At 41.1% G+C, this 24,909-nt stretch overlaps 1 protein-coding gene across 9 annotated transcripts in view; it reads left to right on the forward strand.

The window, feature by feature from the left end:
• The window catches only part of exd2 (exonuclease 3'-5' domain containing 2), a 40,762-nt gene extending 18,548 nt beyond the window's left edge, over positions 1 to 22,214 (forward strand). For 8 of the 9 annotated variants that reach the window (XM_052016344.1, XM_052016317.1, XM_052016327.1 and 5 more), the window contains 6 exons: positions 2,944 to 3,070; positions 5,443 to 5,768; positions 11,379 to 11,485; positions 12,346 to 12,481; positions 17,419 to 17,775; positions 18,815 to 22,196. In XM_052016344.1, the coding sequence (XP_051872304.1) occupies positions 2,944 to 3,070; positions 5,443 to 5,768; positions 11,379 to 11,485; positions 12,346 to 12,481; positions 17,419 to 17,775; positions 18,815 to 19,031 (1,270 nt within the window). In that variant the 3' untranslated portion in view covers positions 19,032 to 22,196. Of the gene's footprint in view, positions 1 to 2,943; positions 3,071 to 5,442; positions 5,769 to 11,378; positions 11,486 to 12,345; positions 12,482 to 17,418; positions 17,776 to 18,814 lie in introns of all 9 variants that reach the window. The other variant, XM_052016309.1, reaches the window with a different exon arrangement.
• The last annotated feature ends 2,695 nt before the right edge of the window (positions 22,215 to 24,909 follow it).

Raw genomic sequence — 24,909 nt, forward strand, 5'->3', positions numbered from 1 at the left:
TGGTTTTCTTGATCATCCTTTATGGCAATGCAGTGACTATGAACTCACTATTTAGCAGATCTTGCTTGGATTCTTTGTCATGGGTCCCAATACCCATTTCTAAGAGCTCATCTGACTTTGGTCCATGGTCTTTTTAGAGGTTTCCAGGTTAGTTGCTAGCGATGATCATTCACAGGTTGTGCTGTTTATTGCCATAACGTTGGGAGCAGGTAGAACAGGCCTAATTTAACTGCAACCTTTGCTGTTGAAATAAAGCATTTACCTTGATATTTTTTCCAGAGTTTCTGTAGATGACCATTTGTTCCTGATTGAGAGTGACTATTAACAACAGGCAATCTATGCCATCACATGATGGTCTTGCATCATGATATTTGGAGCTTGTGGTTAGCATTGAGGTTAGCGATTGACAATAGTTAGGATGTTAAGCTGGGGCTATGGTGTTTGCCTGAGACTTTCGTGGGGATCTGGATTGAATAGTACATCAAGGTTATGAGAAGTCTGGTGGGAGGTGAAGGGGTCAGTAGTTTAAGACTGAAGATGCTAATCATTACTGCAGTTGATAATCTCCACAGGATGTTGCAGTGGTTGCTTTCACCAATGCTTTAATGGACAGATGCATCTGCTACAGAAAGACTGTTGAGGGCAAAATCAAGTAGGTTTAACACTTGCTTTGTTTCAATCATGACCTGCCACAGGGCTAATCTGGCAACAATGTCTTTCAGGACGTGTCCAACTTCATCGTTGGTGGTTATGTCAAGCAACTGTTGGTAATGAACATCAAAGTTCACCCAGAATAGGCTCTGTGCGCTTGTCACTTCCAGTGCTTCTTCCTTTTGGTGAGGGAAGAACTTAGTAGCTGACTGGGGATGGTAGGTGGTTGTCAGGTTTCCTTGCCCAAGTTTGACCCGATGCCAAAAGACTTCATAGGATCTGGACTTAATGTTGAGGACTCCAGAGCTCCTCCCTCCTGCCCATATACCAGCATGCTGTCCCCTCTGGTGTCTTGAAGGTGGGACAGGATGTCACCAGGAATAATTAGCATTTACAAAAATGAGCATTAACTTCTTTGGAGCACTGGTGTATTTTTCTTTAAAAGTATGTTGCTTCACTATTTTCTCCTGTTCTATGCAGTCCCTTTGAGGCACTTCTTTAGAGCACCAACTCTGTGTGGCATCCAGATGACCATGACATCGTCCATCCTCAGCCAATCAATGACGATGTAGCTCTTACAACTTAAATATCTGTTTGACTCTTTTACGAGTTTTCTTGCAAATATAAATTAAAAATACTGCAAAAAGAACAGTTGGTATTCAGCCATTTATGGGACTATTTGATACTTTCAGCTGAATTGAATTGTACTTTTGTTATGCTCACCTTCCAGTCAGTCCTCTGCCTAGCCTTAAGAACTTTTCTAAATATGCAAATCCTTATTTTTCACATGCCTGTATGAAACAAATTATAAAGTCCAGTACCATTGAGGAGATGAGAATTCATAATACATTATTAATAAACAATTCTCTTGTCAGTTCTCCGGTACTATGTTACCAGTTGGATTACAGGCACAATTGGATTCTGATAATACAGCATATTTAACTAATTATATTTTATGCTTTAATCAAACGTAGCTGAAAAATTTCAATTTGCATATTTTATAGGGCATGGTTCTTTTTAACCATCCATTATTAACATCTGAGCAAAACATGTTATTAAGCTATGAGAGCATGTTGCACTCTCAATTGGATGATGAGTGGCATGTTTTCAGAGTGCTTGGTATTAATTAGGGATAATAAGCTAAGAGTAGTTCATTTCATTCCAGTTTTCTCTAACCTCGCATTATCTTAGAGTGCAGCTTCATAAATATTGACTGCTCTGCAATATGTCAATCCAGTGGCCATAACACATTGTATTGACTCAGTTGCGTTGTTCAACCACCACATTTAACATCTCCATCCTCATCTCTTCCTCTTGAGCTACCCACTTGAACTCCTCTCCTTTCTCTCGTCTCTTCAAACAAAAATCTGTAAATTTTACTTCAGCACAGCTTTTGAAATTTGTTTGCTTTTCAAACCTACTTCAGATTGTTGGTTGCTTGTGAAATACATCTGGCTGTACAGCTAACTGACTGTGGCAGAGCATCCAGAATATTTTGATATACTGCTTGCACTTAGACTACTCAATCCAAGCACAACACAGCTTGAAATCCAGGTTGGGACCAAAGTATCAAGTCTAAACCCAGGGATTAGCTGCACTTTCAAATGAAAATTTGAATGAGCACATGAAAGGGCAACTTATTGGATAAATTTAATCAATGTATTTTTAAAAAGATGTGTAACTTTGAATATGAGCAATATAAGTTCCTGTGAAGAAAAATTGGTAGAGAATGGATTCAGAGGACATTTTTGTGCTTTGGGGGAACCCAATGATAGATCATGTGGTGAGAGGACATCACATACAATAACAGATGTGGTGCACTAAACAATACGAGAAATACCAACCTCGGGGCCAACACCTAGTTTTAATGAAATGTGTGCCTCCGTGTGCTGAATTTACATGTGAATAGAATGAATGTGGTTTGTTTTGTTTGAAGCCTGTAAAACGAGGGGTAAGTTCTGAGTCTGGCCATATTATGTGCTTTGCGAATGGGGAAGGTGTTGGCTGTGTTGGAACTCTATTCAATAAAAGTAACTAGGAAAAGCATTGGTTTCATTGGAATTTTGTGCAGTAGAATGATTGGTATTTTCACTGTTCCATTTACTGTGTTTAAGCAATATGTCAAATTATTTGGCTTTTCTTTATCTGGAATCCATCTATGAGTGTCCAAATTTATTGCTGCTTCAGATTTCAATGTGGATTTATTACCATAGTATTTTAAAGGGTCTGTGGTGCAGTGCAGTTGTTTTTATGATTTTCTGCATTTATCCTTCACCTCCTATTTCAATGCAGGAAGAATAATTTGACCTGTTCCCTCAGTCTGAAGTCCTTGGCTCAAGACATCATAAATTTTACCCTTGACAAGTCTCTCCATCTGCGATGTAGCAATTGGGAGGCAGAAGAACTCACTAATGAGCAGGTAACTTAGTACTGAGAATATTAAGGGGTATGTCTCAATTTATTCAAAATATTATAAGCTTGTGTGCCTATGTAATTGCCTTTGTGTGAATAATTCACTTCTTTTTTGTTCTGTTTAATCTGTGCTTCTGGAAAGTGCCCTTATGGCTTCCTTTGGCTCTTGATGGTGTTTACAATTATGCTTCCACCTCCATGACCCACCCTTGCCCATCTACTGCTGAAACCCTTACCCTTGCACTTATTATCCCAGGCTCAACAATTCCAAAGCTCTCCTGGTTAGCTTCCCATCTTCCACTGTGAATAAACTCCAGCTTAGATAAAACTCTGCCACCTATATTCTAACTCCCAGCATTGATTCACCCATCACCCCTGTGCTTACTGACTGATGGCTCCTGGTCTATCAAAGACTTGAATTTAGAATGTTTATGCTTGTGTTCAAACTTATACCTTTATAATTTGTAATCCCTACAGCTCTACACCCTCCAACAATTCTACAATTTCCTACTTCTATTCAGTTGTGCATCCTTGAATTATTTTACTTCACCTTTGATAACTGTGTCTTCAACTGCCTGGGCCCCAGTGCTCTGGATTTTTCTCAGTAAACATTTCACCCCTTTTCCTTCCTTTAAGATGTTCCTCAAAATCATTTTAGTCACCTGGGCTAATCTCTGTAACTTTAGCTGCCTATTATTTAATGTAAATGTACTATGAAGCAACTTTAGATATTTTATTGCATTAAATGAGCTATATAAATTCAAAGAGTTAGTATGTTCAGAATATAATGTTAAGATTGGCACTGCAGTTATAACAAGTGGAATATTTGTTTTGAATCTTTTTTTCTTTAATTTGATTTCGAAGTCAGGATGCCTTGACAAACACGCACTCAGAGCAATCCATTCTAACTAAGAGTTCAGTAAAGTATGATAACAGATGGGGAATATTTGTATGATGGCTACTTTAAAGAAAAGCATTGCAGTGAGGAAGGATAGGCAGTTGAAGGGCAAAATTGCAGTCAGTTGGATGGGCTGAAGTGTGTCTCCTTCAATTCGAGAAGTATCAGGAATAAGGGTGATGAACTTAGAGCATGGGTAAGTACATGGAACTATGACGTGGTGGCTATTACAGAGACTTTGCTGTTGCAAGGGCAGGAATGGCTGCTGGATATTCCGGGGTGTAGATATTTCAAAAGGGACAGGGACAGATGTAAAAGAGGTGGGGGAGTGACTTTGCTGATCAGGTACAGTGTCACAGCTGTAGAAAGGGAGGACGTCCTGGAGGGATCTCTACTGAGTCAGTGTAGATGGAAGTCAGAAATAGGAAGGAAGTGATCACTCTGTTGGGAGTATTCTACAGATCCCCCAAAGCAGCAGAGACACTGAGGAACAGATCAGGAGGCAGATTTTGGAAAGGTGCAAAAATAACAGGGTTGTTGTCATGGGTGATTTCAACTTCCCTAATATTGATTAGCACCTCCTTAGTGTAAAAGGGATAGATGGGGCAGAGTTTGTTAGGTATGTCCGGGAAGGATTCCTGACACAGTATGTGGACAGGCTGACTGGAGGAGAGGCCATATTGGACCTGCCATCACTTTGTGCAGTGTAGAAAATGCAGCAGGCAGTTTCTACACAGCAAGCTCCCACTTACAGCTATGTGACAATTTGTCCTAGTAATATCTGACAAATAAGTATTAGCTAGGATAATGGGGAGAGCTTAATTACTGTGTTTTGACCCAGAGTTATTGCATCTTTAGTATCTGCCTTAGATGGAAGTTGGGACCTTGGTTTAACATCTGCAGTATTTCCATAGTACAGTAAAACTCCGATAATTCAACTATGTAGAAATCCCAATCGTTTAGCATGTGGTTCACTGGGTGATGTACTTTGTGCTGCCCCAAAACTTACCAAGGCCGCAGTTCCTGCACACCCTTTAAATTTACTGGGTTCGCTTGAGAGTTTATTATATTACCGTTTAACATCATTGGTCACAGGCTTCCATTCGCAAAAGTCAGTAGGGATATTAATAGGAGTTACATCCAGTAGTCTGCAAATTCTGCCAGTCCAGCATCATCTAACTCCTGAGCTTGCTGGATTATCTGAGTCTTGTTGTACTGTATTGTGTGGGTCTAGATTTTCTGCTTAACATCCTGGAGTGAGACTTGGGTACACAATTATTTGACTCAGAATCCAAAAGTGCTATCTATTGAGCAAAGGCTTGTTGGAGCTTGGCCAATTCCATGTTGAATCAGTTCCATAATTTATGTCAAGTGAAGCTGGTTACGTTTGGCCATTTCCTATAGCTGCCATTTTTCATTGGCTGACCTTGTAATTCTATTTGAAATGTGTCATACTTCTGCATTGTGTTTTGTGCTGTCAGGTAACATATGCTGCACAAGATGCTCAGGTGTCTGTGGCTCTGTTCTTTCACCTACTGGGATTCAGCTTTACATCACATGAAGATGTTGCCCTCTCTCAATGTGAGCCCATCTGGGAGCAGGTGCTGGCAAGGTGCCAAGGTCTGTTAGATATCCCATTTAAAATGGGTGGAGGCAGCGGAGGGGAAGAGGGAACCGGTGAGACAAACTCTCAGCAGAGACGGAGAAACAAGAAGCTTGGATCCAATCAGAAATCACCATCGGACGTGACTACCATAGATCCGAGAAAAACGCAGCGCAAACCCCTTGGGGTGGGATATTCTGCCAGGTAAAGGTGGAGCACTTTGCTAATTTTAAGTGTGTCAGAACTATCTAAGACATCTAGATGGTGGGGGTTGACCTGTTTTATTTAAAATATGCAAAGTCCCCTGCTGCTACATTAGTGCAATAATAGAGTGCTTGGTCTGTGCATATGATTCCATGTCTGACTGTGGCACTCTGTTTTGAGGCAGAAGTCAGTTGCTTCCCCCACCTTCACCCTCAGAAATAAGGTGGAAAATTAACTTGTAAGAACCTTGCTCCAGAATAGTACACTGTTGTTCCTACATAGAGGCATGGAGAGTCATGGAGACTTGCCCCATAGAATGCAGCCCTTTGGCCCATAGACTTCACACCGACCATCAAGCACCCATTTATGCTAATCTCTCATTCATTCCACTTTTTATTCTTCCCACATTCCCATCAACTTCCCCAAATTCTAGCACTCACCTACACCAGGGGCAATCTACAGTGTCCAATTAACCAACCAATTTACACATCTGTGGGATGTGGGAGGAAGCCCACATGGTCACAGCGAGAATGTGCAAGCTCCACAGAGGCAGCACCAGAGGTCAGGATTGAACATGGGACTCTAGCTCCTGTGGCAGCGACTACTAGCTGTGCCGCTGTGCCACCCTCAAAACAGGTGAGAGCAACTTGCAGCAGAGAGCAAGCCTGGCAAAAAAAAGGAGACCCTCTGCATGGATTTCCACAAGGCAGGGGAAGGAAAAATTGGATTTTACTTCCCTCTCCCAAGCAGTGTCCTGAATATTATGGAGTGCTTGACATTGTTAACCTGTGATGTGTAATTTAAGCAACTTCTCCAGGTTTCCACCATCCCTCTCCAGGACAGGTAACAGTTACTGTGAAGTCATTAAAGTCAAATGACCCTATCTGCTTTGAGTTTACTGTAATTTTAAAATTTATAGTTTTAATTAAATTACTTTTCCACAGCCTAAGCATGGAAGAACTCAGTATTTAACCTTCTGCCATGGCACCTGACATAAAGAACCTCCAAGTTATTGGCTGCATTTAATTAACCTTTGCATAAAAATGCAGCTGGAGATGGAACTTAAAAAGTACATTGAGTTAGTTTTATTACCTTGTCTGAGAGACTTACCGTGACTGTTTCCCATGCAAATTGAATAATGTGTAATTGCATCTGATTTTCATGGTACTTGGGATACAGATTAATCTTGTTTGAGAAGAAAAACAGACCCAGTAACCTCCCTTCCTCCATTTGTCCATAGATATTATGCATATCTTGATATCTGTGTGAAATAATCACGTGTGAATCACAGCATTGAATAGGTATTGCAGGCTTTGCAAATACTGGCATTTGATGCACTCTGAACAGACTTTCCTAAACAAAACGAAAGAACCAGCATATTCCGAAATAATTGCACCAATGGAATACTTTTGGCACACAGTCACTGTTTTACTGTGGGCAAACCTCCACAAAATTGACTTGTGATAGCATGGTTTCCCATCAATTGCAGTCTTATAATGACCAGGCTTTTCTTTTTCCATTTTGAAAAAAGTCTTTCTAAATTTCTTAAGGAGTTGTATCCTGGTACAGTTTTATTAATACGATTGGAAACTGGTTTATCGCCAAAAATAAGTTTATCCCACTCATGTGAGTTAATTAACTTCGAATCTTTGAAGGTGACTTGAATCATTTGGAATTTAGATTTCTAAACACCAGTCATTCTATTATTTTTGTTTGGTATAGAAATGCCTTCAGAAAGTACTGGTTACTATGTGTGTGAACAAAAATGAGTGTAATTGTTCTGTGATTTCAGAATTAGCATGAGCAATTAAATCACACATTTTTACGTTGGAGGCACAGCAAGCCTGATCTGGGTTAAGTGAGTCTCAAGCTGGCATAAGTGGTTTTGGGATATCGCCTGCATAGATTCCTCGATCCTTTGAGCCGTTTGGCAGTTTCCGCCAGTTTGTGCTGGAATTTGAACTTAAAGCTGGTAGAAATGATTCTAAAACTCAACCTCCTCATTAAAGTATTGATGCAGGGGGTAAATGGGCTTGACTGGATTCAGAGGCTGTGCTGGGATATCCTGTCACTGCCACAGTTTTGTGCTGAGGTAAGGCTGTGAAATTGTCATGGCTGAGAGTTCTGGAATTTGCCTGATCAACTGTGTCTAATTCAGAAACAAAGTTTGTCAGCTGTAAGAACACTCAAGCTAGTAGCAGTGAGGGAGAAGCACTCTGGATATCAGCTGTAGCAGTTCAAAAAAGTCACATGCAACATTTGGGGTGGCAATAAACACAAGCTTTGCCAGCAACAAACTACATCACACAAAAAAATTAGAAAAATAGTTTAGTCATGCCCTAAGAGAATTGGAATTTCAACTTAGCTGAAGATCTATTCTGTCTTGTATATGCAGCAATTGACTGTTGAGTGGTTAATATCAGTAGCATACTATTTTTGCACACACCCATGTTACTTATGAGCTTTTACTTTTTTTCTGTGTGATTCATCAATTAGCAGAACTTGAAAAGTATTGTCTCAATCAACAAACCCACTCTTTTGTTTATGCTAGAATTATGCTGGAATTGCATGTAGCATTTGCTTGACCAATACTTCAGTATCATGTACAGTTCTGGTCACCACTACTTTGATTACTTTGGAGAGGATGCACACAAGTTTATAAAGATTTTGCCAGAAGTGAAACATTTTAGCTGTGAGGAAATGTTTGGATTGGCTGGGATTGTTTTCTTTGGATCAGAAAAGGCATGCCCTCTTCACATTACTACCATCGAGGAAGGAGGTACAGGAGTCTGAAGACCCACACTCAACATTTCAGGAACAGCTTCTTCTCCTCCACCATCAGATTTCTGAACGGTGCATGAACATTACCTTGTCATTCCTCTTTGCACTATTTATTTATCTTTGCAATTTATAGTCAGTTTTATGTCTGTGTCTTGCACTGTACTGCTGCCACAAAACAACAAATTTCATGACCTATGTCAGTGATAATAATTCTGATTCTGAGGGGAGACTTTATAGAGATGTATAAAATTATGAGGATCTAAATAGATTTTGCTTAGCAGAGAGGTTAAAAAAAAGCAGGTGACATGGATTTATTATAAAAGAACTAGGGTGGAAGTGAGGAAAAATATTTTCACCCAGAGAGTAGCAGGAGTTCAGAACTCGCTATTTAAAATGCTGGTAGAGGGAGAAGTCCTTCGCACATTTAATAAGTGCCTGTATGTGTGACATGTAGAGCTACAGATCCTACCGGAAAATGGGATTGAGCTGGGAGCACTTTTTCTGCTTGCACAGATATGATGAGCTGAATGATTTCCTTCTGTGTCATTGGTTTTCTATGATTCTATAAAGTCAAGCTGGGTTGTGATTTGAAGGGGAACTTGAGGTGGTGGTATTTGAGGCAGGATAGGTTATGATTTTGGAAGATATTGCTGAAGAAGTTCTACGTTCCATCTTGCAGATGGTACAATCTATCTCTGTATATATCTGTATCATCCCCCCACTTGAGCTGCCAGCCATAAAACAAACTGTTTTTATTCCAAGTGAGATTATTGTGCCCTTTTCCCAGTGATTCTCTTAATTATTTGGAGATTTTTTTTACCTCGTATCCTAACTATCTTGAGTTCCCAGCACCACACTGCCTCCAACCCTGCCATTCTCATGTAGTTGTCCCATAATTTGTTCCTGATACAGCTTTAAAAATTGAGGTTACTTCACTAACTTAGTTCTGACTATTTACCCAGCATACTTTGCTTTCACAACTATCTTCAAATACATTTTTAAGACAACTACAATGAAGAAAAAGTCTGATGTTTAGCTTAACACACTTGAAGTTTATTGAACATTAGATCAAAGCTTCTTAAGGTTCTGCAGTTTATTTTTTTTCTTGTGCCAACACTGTTTCCAGTTTTCAAAATATGGCAGACTTTTTCAAATTGTAATTAATTTGAAAGATATTTTCCAGCTTCTAGTCTATTAATTCTTACTTAAAGTTGAATTTTTGATCAAAAATTGCCAGAATATTTCATCAGTTTTGCTGATTGAACAGTTCTCATATAACCAGGAAAATTGGATACAACATAAATGCTTAGGATACACAAGTCAAATGAATGTTTCCTATATCTTCAGTACCTTGCAAAGGGCTTTACTGTTCATTAACCAGTGTTTGAAGTGTGCTTATTGTTGGAACATAGTAAATGTTCAGAAGCAACTGTAGATAATTACCAGATAATCAGTTTCAGTAATGTTAGTTGAGGGATAAATATGGGAGGTAACTCCTCTGCTCCTCTTTGAAATAATGCCCATGGGACCGGTTTCACCTGCCAGGAAGAGCAGATACAGCCTCGATTTAATCTCATCCAAAAGACGGCTCCTCCAGCAGTGCAGCACTGCATCAGAGTGAGAGTCTCATTTTAAAGCTTGAGCCTCTGAAGTGGTGCTTGAACCCACAAGCTCTTAACTCGGAGGTGAGAGATTTGTCCAGTCAGCCACAGGTGATGCTTGTGCAGCTCATGAAATTACGAGTCTTGACAAGTTAATCATCCATGATTTTGGATGCAAACTGGTGTAGTCACTGCTGACTTGGAAGAAAGCCACTCACAAAGATCTCCGGAACTTTTCAGAGCATTTTACACTGAATTGTTTATAAATACAGGCGGTCCCCACATTACAGCCGTTTGGGTTACAGAAATTCACCCTTACGGAATTCACAAATCACGACCCAAAAATTTGAGATAAGGAATAAAATTCACTCTCTCAGAATTTATGTGGAAAAAAAAGGTAAATAAATCACACAATTTTTTTTCCAACTTGTGTTTCTTGACGCATGCGCAGATAATGTGGCTTCACATTATGGAAAATTGCATGACGGTCCGTTTTCTAGGAATGCAAACCCCTCCCTAATATGGGGGTCACCTGTACTTGAAGTTCTGCCAGGTCACTGATTTTGGAGATTGTGTCTGAGAGGTCAGCGAAACAACACTCGTTATGGAGGAGAAAGTAGTCATTGACAGCATCCTCTGGACTTGTGTGTGTAATTGCACCTCTGCACTCCGTGAGAGCAGCTGCCATTTTAACAGTTTAGTGATAACAAATGCCATCGCTGTCAAAACAAAATCCGAAGCATGAAACCTAAGCTGGTCCTTCGGTAGAGGTTGTTAAGGAAAAATCTAGCAGAAGACCCTGAACAGTACAAAAGGGTAACTTAATTTTTATGAAATCTGTAACTTTATACTTTTAAAAAAGAAAGTGAAGAAATTCAGCTCTCAGAAAGAGATGTCTGGGAACTCAGTGACCAACCTCCAAACTTGGATTTTGCTTCACCTGGTATGATGAAATGAAGAAGTATTTAATGCAAAATAAGACAGAATTATGACATGAGCTGATCAAATTGTGCAGATGTAATTTTTATCATTGACTAGATAGATGGGCATAGGTACCTCTTGGATTTGCTCTGATCTCCAATGAGACTGTCAGTTCCATTGGTAGTTGGAGCTGAGTATTTATATACCATTTGACAGCAGTGGTTTCTTTCAGGTTCTCTGTAATAAAACGGTGGGATCCAGACATGCCCACAAGTGAAATAATTGCTGTTTATTTGATTGTTTGCAGGAAATCCCCACTCTACGATAACTGTTTCCTCCATGCTCCAGATGGGCAACCTCTGTGCACCTGCGACAGGAAGAAGGCTCAGTGGTACCTAGACAAGGGCATCGGGGGTATGTGGAACAGAGAAAAATGTGTCTTTCCTGAGAGAGTGAATTACACTGTCACTGTTTAGATTAATGAGGCACAGAGGAAGCATAAAAATGGTAATGGGGACTTGTATGAAATCACTTAGTCAATAGCTACCTGCGTCATTCTGAATCCATCGTAAAACTGATTGACAGATTCCAGCTACAAATTGTTCCTTGATACGTTCATAGATGACATCTTTTTGATTTCTTTACTCTAAGATCTAATTCATATCTCACCTTATTTAATCAGGTTCTAATTAGTATCCGTGCATTTCTGAGAAAAACACAGGTCATTACAATATATTTCTACACAGCTGTTATTACTGTCTTCCCTCCTTAGTCTTCACTTCCATTTTACTCTCCTTTGATCTCTCTCTGTACTTCCGTCAGTGTCCCCCTCCCCTGTTTAAACATTCTATTTATTTCCTCCTTCCTGTCCATTCCATTCCATCCCATCCCTTACCTCCTGCAGAGCTCACCCTTTCCTTAGTTCTCCCTTCCTTCCTCTTTATCAGCCTTCGTTTCATGCTTCCTTTCACTTCATGTTCCCTCCATTCCTTTCCCCACTTATTCCCCTGTCTCTCCCTCCCCCTTTTCTTACCTTCATCTTTCCTTTCTTTCCTGGTTGCTTACCTTCATATGTGGACTCATTGAAGTATTAAAATTATTTTATTATTTTTAGGAACATTTGCTCATACATGCCCATGAATTTAGTTAAAATTTCCTTGTTGCGATGTTTTTTTTAATTGAGTGAAATGGCGAGACTGGCAACTGGTCAGTTTGTGCTAATCATCAGAAAGCCCTTCCTCTTGAATCTGAGCAGCCACCTGTTGTTCATTCAGAGCTTATCAGCAACGAGCCATTTATTGTGAAGCTGAAGTTTGAACCGTCAGGAAGACCCGAGTCTCAGCAAGACTATTACCTGATAACCAAGGAGAACCTGTGTGTCGTGTGTGGCAAAAGGGAGTCTTATATCAGGTATGACCTCATGAGGGGATAAGTATTGTTATCTGAACTATTAATCATGAAATGCCGATTCAAATCTCACCAAGGACTTTGTCAAAATGAATGCAGTTAATTAACTACATCTGGAGCGTAAAACTAATATCAGTAATGTTGGCCATAAAGCCATCAGTTGTTGTAAGAACTGGTTCAGTTTTGTCCTTTAGGAAAGAAACAGTAATCTGTTTGACTCTTAACTGTCACTGAAGTGGTTCCTAAGTCAGTTGAATTAAACTGAAGTAATGAACGTACAATGAGATTGGAAAGATCCCCTGATCAAGGCATTAAGTTCAGGCATAAACAAAGGTAGACCCAGCCCATTTGACGTTATTGAGTTGTAGTGGTGCAGTTGTCTCACAGCTCCAGCGACTAGGTTTGATCCTGACTTCTGATGACCTCTGTGTGGAGTTTAAACATTCTCCCTGTTACCACGTGGGTTTCCCTTGGATGCTGTAGTTTCCTCCTGGATCCTGAAAACATGCTGGTGAATCACCCCCAGTGTAGGCAAGTGGCAAAAGAATCAAAGGGGAATTGATGGGCTTATGAGAGAGAACAGGGGAATAAGGAGAGTGGGGAATGGGACCAGTGGGATTCCTCTGTTAGGAGCTGGCATGGAGCAGATGGACTAAACAGCTTCTTCCTTTGTTGTAATAATCCTCACTATCACCTTGGAAAATGTATGAACTGGAAGAGTTGCCCCATAAGCAATAGCCTGACATTATATCAGTCAGCCAATGTGACAGACTCCACCACCATCCTTGGCTTTGCCTACCCACTGTAAGGGCAAAATCATCAGCATTGGCAGCACTCTGTGAGGGACTTTGATGTTCGTCACCAAGAGTGGATCGATAACAACACACTGTCTGAGCTGGGTGTGTTCTGAAGCATGTATCTGTCACACTGGCCTTGTGGCAGACAGTGAGAAAATCAATACAAAAGAGAAACCTACTTGATCCTAGTCTCACTAGTCTACTTGTCACAGATGCACCTTCTGTGCCACAGTTGTTTGGAATGATCACTGAGCCCACCCTGTCATATTCTGTGGCACCACCACTCTGCTAAATGGGATAGTTTCAGTACAGTTCTGGCTGCTGAAAACTGGGTTTCCATGAAATCCGATAGCTCATCAGCAGGAGTAGAGTTTAATTCCATTCTGCAGCCTTGTGCCTCAGTGTATCTCTCAAGTTCAAATTCAAGTGGGGAAGAAGCTGTTGTTGAACCTTGAGGTGTGGATCTCCTGCCTGAGGGCAGCAATGAGAAGAGGGCATGGCCTGGATGGTGGGGGTCTCTGATGATGGATGCCGCCTTCCTGAGACATCGCATCTTGCAGATATCCTCAGTGGTGGATAGAGCTGTACCTGTGATGGAACCAGCTGAGTCCTCTACACTCTGTAGCCTCTTGCATTCCTGTGCATTCTCCCCCTTTACTATTTCAGTTAATTTAGTGATCAAACCTGATTCAATAAAGATTTGAGAAGAGCAGTTCCAGCATACCTAAAAAATGAGAAGCCAGCCAGGTGAAGGTCCAACACAGATCTATAGCATGCAGTGAAACCATTATTCTATAAAACAGAGCTAAGCATTCCCACACATGCAGCTCAGGTGAAAACTCTGAAGTCTTGCCACATTCAGCTGTTTATTGGACCAGCCACGTACCCTGCCAACAAGGGCAAGCAAGAGGCTGGAAAGACTGACAATTGACTCGTATCCCATAGACACGAGAGACTGCAGATGCTGGAATCTGGAGCAAAGAATGAGCTGATGAAGGAACTCAGTGGGTCAGGCAGCATCTATAGAGGGTGCAGATGAAGGTTCTTTACCTGAAACATTGACTGTCCATTTCCCTCTACAGACGGTGCCTGACCCGCTGAGTTCCTCCAGCAGCTCATTTTTTTGACTCATATCCTGTGTCTGCAAAGGCTTTCCACCATCTACAAAACCAGTCAGGAGCATTGTGGAATTTTCTCCAAATGTTTCAGTCTGTGCAGCACCAACAACACTGCTGAAGCTCAGCAGTGTCCAGAGGAAAGCCGAATGCTGGTTAGTTTCCCATCCACCACCTTAAACGTTCACCAGCATTCACTCCCTCCATCAGTAGTGCATCATGTGTACCATCTACAAGTTGTGCAGCAAGTCATCAAGCCTTCTTCCAAGATAGGATCCAAGCCCTTGGCCTCTGCCTAACCCAGGAGGGGCAGCTGCCTGGGAGTGCTGCCTAAGTTCCCTCTGAGTCCTGCATTGGTTCTTCCATTATTGTTGGTTAGTATCCTGTAACTTGCAACTTAACAACACTGTGGGATACTGCTGACGCACAGGCAAACAACTATTTTCTTGGACACTTAAGAACTGGAAATAACCGGTGCCTTTGTTAATAAGGCTGCATTCCATGAATGAATAAGGAAACGCAGTTTACCAATCATATTAACTCTGTGAGTCGTGTACAAGTCAGCAGCACTGTAACAGTTAATTGTAAATAGGAGTGATGCAGTAATGAGATTGCAGGGGATAAATATGATTCAGACTGTTTTCTTCCATTTGTGCTTAATTCTACTGCAAAAACCATGCAGTAGTTGACACCTGGAGTCAAAATAGGTGTTGGTAAGATCCTGGAGATTCAACCAGTTGGAATTCCATCTTCCCCTAATGCACATATGCTCATAGGAATTCCTGGCTGCATTTTCCTTTTGAATACAGCTGAGATTTCATGAGAATATAGTGTCTTTATTGCTCACTTGGCACAGAGCAGGAACGGTCCCATTTCTAACTCTTGTTTTATTTGAAGTAGTATTTTTCAGTCTAACGAGATTTTAATAAGGAATATTCATTATGTTCAGTGTCTTGAGAAATTTTAATGCACTCTTGGGACAGTGGGAACATCAAGGGTTGGAAACACCGGGGGAATGGAGGATAAGGGGTTTGAACAATTGGGGTGGGTAGAACTTTCAAAGGGTTGGGTTTACTGGGTTAGGGGTATGGGGGTCAGGGCCATTGCAGGATTATGGGGTTGGAGTCTGGGCCTTGAATGATTGAAGGACTGGTGGTGGGGGATTGTTGTCTTGTGAGTTGGGAGACCTGAAGGATCAAAGGTAAGTGTGTAACAACCTTGTAGAGGTACCAATTCAGTGCCATGATATTAAAATCTAGTTGTCCCCCGACTGCACAATAATAGTCTCTTTTGGAATAATTTAATCCAGTTTACCCCACGTTGCCCCAAAAGGGGTGTTAAACATTTATAGTTGATCAGAGAGAGCCTGCATGGATATATGAAGATTAGGAATAAAGTTCAGGTGCTCAAATCAACAACATGTGACTCAGAGTTTCTCCATGGATCCATGTGGGGACAGGAACAATTCATTATTGAAAGCCACATTTCCATATTTGCTGATGACCCAAACATAGGCGGCATTGTAAGCAGTATTGATTAAAGAATTAGATTACAAAAGTATTAAATGACCAAGTTAATGGTCAAAAATGCAAATCGATTTTAATGTGAGATCGTCTATTGTGGACTTAAAAATAATAGAATAGTTTCAAAAAATGAAAGACTAGAAACATTGACAATCTAAAGAGACTCAGGGGTCCATGCACACAGATCATTAAAATGTCATGAACAAATACAGAAAAAAGAAGGCCCGTGTAATGCAGACCTTCGTACCTGGAGGACTAGAGTACAGCCTAACTCGGAGGCAAGATTGCTTCTGTTGAACCTAGGCATTTGAAAGGTACTTCTATATGCATAAAGTAACAGGCATTTGGAACTTCCTTGTGCAAACAGCAATTAATGCCAGGTCTGGTGAATACTTAAATTTGTGAATTTTGATAACCAAAAGTATTAAGGGATTTGAAATTTCAGGTATACCGAGATGGGCCACATTTCTCTTTGACTGGTGGAATAGATTTGAAAGATTAAGTGGCCTACTCTTGCTTCAGTCTATAGTTGGGTGCAGGTTTGGAGGGCTTAAGGATGAGGATGTTAGAAAGAAGCATTGCTGGATGGAGGCAATGTGAATCATTAAGTAATGGGTTCAAAAAACAAACTGCCAGAGGAACTCAGCAAGTCAAACAGAAATAGACAGTTGATGTTTCAGGTCAAAACCCTTCATCTGGACTGAAAGAGTAGTGGGGAGCTAGCCAGTATAAAGAGGTGAGGGGAAAGGTTGGAGCAAGAGCTGGTAAGCGATAGGTGGATCCAGATGAGGAGGTGTGTTAGGCAGATGGAAGAGGGAAAGAGTGGAAGTAGTGACAGAGGCTGGGAGATGATAGTTGGAGGCAACAAAAGGCTACAAGATGATGAAATCTAATAGGAGAGGAGGTAAAGCATGGAACCAACTAAGGGAAGTGAGGCAGGTAGATGGGACTAGGTGGAGGAGGGGAAAGAAATTGGGTGATGGGGAGCTGGGGGGTGGGGCGGGTGTATGTAGGTGGAACTGGATAGAGAAGGAGGAGAGAGAGAAAGGCACAGAGAGGGAGCAGGTTACTTGAACTTGGAGAATTCAATGTTCATGCCATGGGGTTGTAGACTACTCAGATGGAATATGGGGTGCTGTTCCTCTGATTTGTGTTTAGTCTCACTGTGGCAGTGGAGGAGACTGAGGACAGACAGGTCAGTGTGGGAATTGGGAGGAGAACTAAACTGACTCTCAACTGGGAGCTCCAGATGGACATGGTGGATAGAGTGCAGTGCTTGGCATAGTGGTTGCCTGGTCTGCATTTGGGTTAACAAGGTTTCTGAGTTATGTGCGTAAAAGTAATCTTGGTTGCTTACAGCAATTATTTCAGCCATTATTGATGGGGGAGTTAGTCATCTGCTGCAACTTGTGGTGTCATTTGTACTTAATTTGTGCTGTCACTTGTACTTGTAGTGTCACTTGTAATTAAGATTTAGATTAAAGAAATGGTTTGTCTTCCTTTAGGAAGAATATTGTGCCCCATGAATACCGCAAGCACTTTCCGGTTCAGATGAAAGACCACAATTCTCATGACGTCCTTCTCTTGTGCACTGCCTGCCATGCTGCCTCAAACTGTTATGATAATATCCTAAAGCAGCAACTGGCCAAGGAGTTCAGTGCGCCAATTGGTTGCGAGGAGAGCGTCCGGTTATTGGAGGACCCAGTCCGCAGGCAGGTGCGATCTGGAGCCCGGGCCTTGTTGCATGCTGAAAGCCTTCCTGAGATTCGGAGAGAAGAACTGCAGGATATCCTAAAGACCTTCTTTAATGTGGAGACATTGACTGAAGAGTTGCTTGAAGAAGGAGCAGGACTGGAAACCAGGTGTGAAGATTCTTGATTCTGATGCAGTTATGCTATGCCTTTAACGTGGTAACAATGTGCTTCACAGGATCAGTAATAAACAAAGCAGCATTAGGATTGGTGATTCTCGGCTTGGTTTCAGTAATTGTTTTTAAAGGAGAGAGTGGGGAGAGCGTGAGGTAGAAAATTTCAAAGTTTTGGGCCCAATCACACAAAGAAACTGCAATGTGGAGAAATAGAAATTGGGGATTTTCAAGAGGTCATAACTGGAGGTGAGCAGAATTGCCAGATATGTTTTAGGGCTGGAGGAGGTTGTGGAGATGGGGCAGAGTGAGGCCATGAAGGAGTTTGAATACAAGGGTGAAAATTTTAAAACTGAGGCAAATCACAGTGAAATAGGGTAGTGATGAACCAGCTGAAAAGTCTGATTAAAATCTCCAATTGCATGCATCTTTTCACAGAGCCTTTGCCTAGTGGAGCGCACAACAGTAATAAAACTTCCATCTATTTTATGGGTACTGAATCAAGGCTCCTGTATTGCCTGTGAGGATTCTAGTACTGGACTAAGGAGCCAAGCCATTTATGCTTAAATTGTGGTGCACTGTCCCTGAGTGCATGTCTGTGCATTGCAGTCCTACTCTTGCGTGTCTTCATTTCTCTGTAAGGTCACTGGCATCCTCATGAGAAAAGTTGGTGTTATATACAGTATCTCCTTTTACATTGAAGGGACAGATCTTAAATTTAAGAAATAAAGGACATGCATCTTTGACAACCTCAGGACATCCCAAAGTGGTGATAATTTTTTTTAAATTAATTGAAATTACAATTTCCAGCACAAAATAGGCTATTCAGTCCAACAGATGTGTGATGGTGTTAATATTGCATGTCTCTTCCCCACTCTACCTTATCTAACCATTAAATTTCTTTCTCTATCTTCCCCCCCCCCCCCCCCCCCATATTCATATCGAGCATCTACATTCCTATGTCTTGCTTAAAAGATGGATGGGAAAACTCTACAGTACTCCTAATTCTTTATGGTGCTTCTCTACCCTTCCCACAGGATATTCAACGAGAGCCATATACCCCATGGTCTGAAAGTGACACAGTCTTGTGCAGTTGGTGGCCTCCGAGCCCTGATGTCTTTGGAGAAACGTTGGCGACAGCACTTCCTGGACTACATGCAGCCCCAGCACCTTCCACCCTTGTGGTCTGTGGATCATAATCACAACAAGCTCCTCCGCAAGTATGGAGAGGACTTAAAGATCGAGCTGACATGAAATAAGTTGTATATGACTCAATCTCAGTTTTGGTTTCTTTTGCAATAGCTTCTCAAGACCGTGAACGGTGATTGCATGAGAATACATGTATCAATCAGCTTGTAAGGTTCTAGGAAGGAGTACAAGTTTCTTTTTAACTTCTGAAGGACGAAGGTTGATACTGAGACAGCTAAACAGAACTCTAAGGCACCATGAAGCAATAGATTTCAGAAGTTTGCTATGAAAATATCACTTCATACAAATCCATTTAACATATCACATTAGGATTTTTAACAAAAACTAAAGGATTTTTCTTTTTAAACAAAATGTTTGTATAGCAAGAGCAGGGAGTATTCTGCCTGGAAGAGGCATCCATTCACAATGCTTGGACTATGAGAGGAGTGATTGCTATTGTTACCATGCTGGGTGAATTCTGTGGGCTTGTCTTTGTGGATGCTTTTGAGCATCATTATTGCAGCTGGCAAATGCCAGGGCAAAACTCATCGGAATTTTGATGGGCATTTTGGATTCAACAGTGTCACATTTTCACAGCCAATTTGCAAACTTGGGCTTTTTGATGCTTGTCATCGGTGCCAAAATGTGTGGATAAAAATATTTTGGTCAAGTGCCAGAAATCGAAAATTTCAGCGTAATAACATCCTTTCCAGTTTGCATAGCTTTGTACATCTGCAGAGAAAAGTATCTTCATGCAAGATATCTTGTTGTCCACCTGTTTTAACCAGCACATCCCCAGTTAATACTGACTAGGGTCCGTGCATGTATATTCCTCCTCCTCCTCATCTGTTGCAAACTCATGACATGCTAAAAAGCATCATGCTTGAACCCACAATAAATAAATGCAGCTAGTTTGCAACACCAAAAAATATCATACCTGGATGTTTTTGCAAACTCCTGTCAGCCAGCAGCAGATTCATGTGAGCAGATGGTTGCATGAGACACTCACTCAGAGAAGCTTTTTCATAATCTTGTTCCTTCCTTATTTTAAGTAACGTTGCCAGACAATAACAATAATGTGTGCCTTTTTAGTACCTATAACATCCTGAGGTGCCCACAAACATTGAGATTGAGACACATGAGATATTAGGATTGGTGACCAAGGTCTAAAGGGAGGTTTTAAGGGGTGTTCTGAAGGAAATAAAGAGATTTGGGAATGAAGTTACAGACCTCTATGCTTTAGAATCTGAGGTTATGGGTGAAGTAATGGAATCTGGGAATCCACCAGGATTGGAGTAGGTTACAGAGTTCGGGTGGGACTAGACCCTGAAGAGACTTGGGAAAACCCACCCCTCTCTACACTTAATAGAGACTGTTGAACAAATTACGTAATGCAAGATCCAAACAATCCTTCTCCATCTGGCCAGCAATTATCCTGTCAGCTTACCTCTGATTGTGAAGGTTTGAAGTTAAATCCCATTACAGGTGCTAACAGAACTTAATCTGACACTCCAGTCTACAGCTAAGAGAATGCTGGACTGTCAGGAGAACTGTCTTTGAATGAGATGTTTAATCAAACTTCATCTGCCATCTTGGTTGGGCTAACAAAAAAACCGTGGAAATCTTTCAAAGAACACTTGCCAGTGTTCTGGCTAAAATGTATCTAACAATCAATCAAGTTCGAGTTATACTTTATTGGCATTCGCCCATTTGCTGTAAAACACATGGAGGAACAAAATGTCGATTCACCCAGACTCTCGCAACAGAGGACATACATAGAACAGAGGATATTACAATAAACGCAGACAGACAAGTTGTGCAAGCACAAATAGTGCAAAATATGGTATATACAGGATACAAATTTAGTGCAAGGTTAGTGCAAAACCTAGTTGGAAAAAGAAAATACAGAACTCAGTGTATTACACTAAGTGTATAAACATGTTCAGCAGCAGCCAAAGTCCTTAAGCGCCGATGTGCAAACCAGGAGTTTTGATGCGGCATTTGTCTGAGACTGCCTCCAGGGTATTCAGGAGCCTGAAAGCCTGGGGGAAAGAACTGTTGTACAGTCTAGTAGTACTGGCTCAGATGCTCCGGTACCGCTTGTCAGATGGCAGTGGGACAAATAGGTTGTGGGAGGGATGAGAGGAATCATCTGATTCTGCAGGCCTTCCGGGTGCATCGTGTGTTGTAGGTGTCCAGGATGGAGGGAAGAGGTACTCCAATGATCTTTCCAGCTGTGCTCGTAATTCTCTGTGGAGTCTTGTGGTCTGAGGTGTTACAGTCACCGTACCAGGCAGAGATGCAGCTGGTCAGGACACTCTCAATGCTACCCCTGTAGAATGTGGAATGTATAATGCTATTAATGTGGAAGTTTGTTATCTGGACATAATCTCACTATAGTTTGAGACCTTGTATACAAATTAGCTGCTTCTAGTCTAACCTCTAGAGTATATACTTGACTGTAAAAACTCTTTGGAATATGCTGAATTGTGAAAGGCTCTGTGCAAATTCTGTTTTTATTTGTGTAGTGGAGAAGTGGACAGAATTTTGTTGTCTATTCCAATGGCATTGTCTGTTTTGGCAGCCTACTTCCCTATGGAAACATCTTGCCTGCCACTCTGATAATCAATTGCAAAATTTCTTAGAATATGGTTTGATAAGCATAAGGGTTCCTGTGATGTAATTAACTTGTAAATATATACAGTGCATGTATACAAGTACCTTTCCCATGGGAAACCAACCCTATCAGGTACTCCTGTTATAGGTGTACTTCTTCACAAAGACTTGCTCATTTTTGGAATACCGCCAAGGCTGAAATCTTTTGGAAAATTACACAAAAACTACAATTTTGGAAGCTTTATGAAGTTTCGATTCAATCATTGTTATCTTACTACGCAATAGACAAGCCATTTGATGTGAGCCCCCTGTGAGACTGTTGGCCGTTTTGTCCATTTTGAGAAGGTCAAAATGCCAGTTCTTTCATTGCAGATAACCCTGAGTTATGCTTTGTGTTTTCATTGTCAATTCGATAGCTGTACATGAAACATATTTTCACCTTGACAAACCTGACTCTATTCTTTACAGCTCCAAAGGCTTCATAACCCTAACTCTGCACTGATTGAACACCACCTGTTTTGTTTAAAATAAAATTGAAAGTGAATATGTCAGACTTCTGCCATCACAAATTTAGTACAGCTCTAAAATGTGCTGTGGTATGGTTATTTAATAATAAAGATCATTGATGGAGGGATGAATGTCTTATTTAATCTTGGACTGTGTCCATACATGGGATCATAGAAATTTATGACACTAAGAAAAGGCCATGTCTAAACTGGTTATAAAAAGAACCATTCAACCTAATCCCATACCCTAGCCTCTTTGGCCCCTACCTTTGTAGATTTTGATACATCAGATACTCATCACTGGGTGTTTCTGCCTTCAGCACTATTTCAGGTCATGTGCTACAGAAGCCCATCACTTTGAATGAAAGCATTGTTCGTTAACTCCCTTCTGATCTCTACAATGAAAGCATTGTTCGTTAACTCCCTTCTGATCTCTACAACCATAAATTATTGCCTGCTGGTTTATGGCCTCTGCTGAGGGGAAGAGGCTTCTTCATGTTCAGCAATTTGTTTTCATAACTAATATAATCCAGCTCCGACAAGATAACTTCAAATCATCTCTGCATCCTATCAAATCATCAAGCCATTGCATTCTTCCTGTTACGTGTAAGCCAGAACTATACCAAGTTCTGCAACCATGGTCAAACTACTGTTGCAGCAAAACCTCCCTGCCTGTACACTCCATGCATTGGCCAATAAAGGCAAGGGTTCTTCATGCCTTCTTAACCACATATATCTGTCCTGTTACCTTCAGGGCTCCATGGACGTGTAATCCAAAGTCACTCTTGACCTGCTATGCTTCTCAGAGTTTGCTACCATTTCTTCTGCCATTTGTCGTCTTGTTTGCTTTTTCCCAAATGCATATTACATCACATTTTTGCAGATTGAATTCCAGTTATTAGTTGCCTACCTGCTCAATTCATTGTTAGGTTCTTGTAGCTTACTGTTACCTTCCTCACCATCAACCATATGGACAATTCTGGAATTATCTGCAGAGCTCTTAATTGTTGCTCCTGCATTTAAAACCAATTCATTGTTGTGTATCATGAGAAACAAGAGACTTAGCACTAAGGCCTGGTTAGTACAAGCAGCCTTCAGTCATTAAAATACATTTTGACTATTGTTGCTCTTGGCTTCCTCCACAGAGCTTGTCTTGGATCCAACTTGCCACCTTCCCTTAGACCTCATGGGCTTTCACTGTCCTGAATAATCTGCTGTGTAGGACCTTGTCAAATGCATTGCCAAAACAAACTATGTATACCACATCAAATGTATAGCCTTCCTCCACCCTCTTTGTCACCTCTTCAGGAAATCCAAATGATGATTTATATATTCCTCAAAATCATATTTAATATTTACTGTTACTAATAGTCAGACTGATGAGCTTCCATTTCCTGAGATGATCCCTTTGTAGACCAAATACCATGTTAGCAGTCTCCGATACCTCCAGTACCAAGCCTGTGGACAATGTTTTCCCAAAAGCTTCTTTACACTCCACTATGGGATTTTATTCATCCGCTCTAAAATATAGCTACAATCTTACTAATATCACTCACTTCAAGAAGATGACTTAAACCCATTCCACGGCCATTTGTATTTGCATACCCAATGTTTGCAATCCTTGATCTGGGGTTTAGTTTTAGGGAAAGAAAGTGGAAGATGTTTCAGTGGGAGAATATTCTTGTGCATGTGATCATGATTCAGTTAGATTTAACATAGTTATAGAAAATGGCAAAGAAAAAGAATCGGAGTAATTGTTCTAAATTAAGAGCAATGGGAGGCATTTAAGGAGATTGAAAGGGTACAAGGTACAAAGAAAATGGACAGGACTGCCAAACTTGGTTGGATAAGGCAGAAAAGAAACTTAAAATGAAAGGCAATAAAGGTGTTTTATAAATATATAAAGAGCAAGAGGTTAACTAAGGAAAGATTAGGAACCAAAAAGATAACCTGTATGTGAAGGCAGAGGATGTGCGAAAGGTTCTCACAAGCAGTCCCCAGGTTACGACACGGTTCCATTCCAGAGCACTGGTTCTATCCCGAACTGTTCCTAAATCAGCAGGGGACAACAACAGTGTGTGGGAAAGGATCAAAGAAACAACTGTGATGGGAGAGCAAGCAGATGTGAGTGGATCGGCCACTGGTTGGCCTCACTGACTTAGTGAGTGAACAAATGAGACTGCTCAGCGATCTCGGTTCAACCCAGCCCCGCTGGTTGCAGCTCAGGGTTAGAGAGAAGGCACACGGAAATTCCCCATTCCCACCTGGCAGAAGTAGCCTGCAGCCCTGCAGCAACCAGCAAATCAATCCTCATCCATCCTGCTGGTCTCCCAAATGCTTGTTTGTGTGTCTAGGTGTCCCTGAGTTGGGTGTTCATAACCCGGGGAGGCCTGTAATGAATATTCATTGACTATTCACAAAGGAGGGGGATGTTGCTGATGCTACAGTTAAGCTGGATGAGTGTGAAATATTGGATTGATAAACAAGTCAAAGAGGGTTTAGTGTCTTGGAAAGTGCACAGATCAGCAGGTCCTGCTAAATATATCCCAGACTGTTTTTAAAATAATATGGGAGGAAATTGTATGGGCTCTGATTATAATATTTCAATCCTCTCTGGCCATATGAGCAGTGCCAGTGGATTGAAATACAGTTAGCTTAACCTTCATAATGGGACGATTATTCAAGTCCGTTCTGTGGGACAGTCTCCTATGTTGGGATAGAATTGTACAGCACTGAAGTAGGCTCTTCAGCCCATACGTGTCATGCCGACCAAGATGTATGTTCAAGCTAATCCCATTTCCCAGCACTTGGCCCATATCCCT

This window comes from Pristis pectinata, chromosome 1 (assembly GCF_009764475.1).
Source record: "Pristis pectinata isolate sPriPec2 chromosome 1, sPriPec2.1.pri, whole genome shotgun sequence".
Lineage (NCBI taxonomy): Eukaryota > Metazoa > Chordata > Chondrichthyes > Rhinopristiformes > Pristidae > Pristis > Pristis pectinata.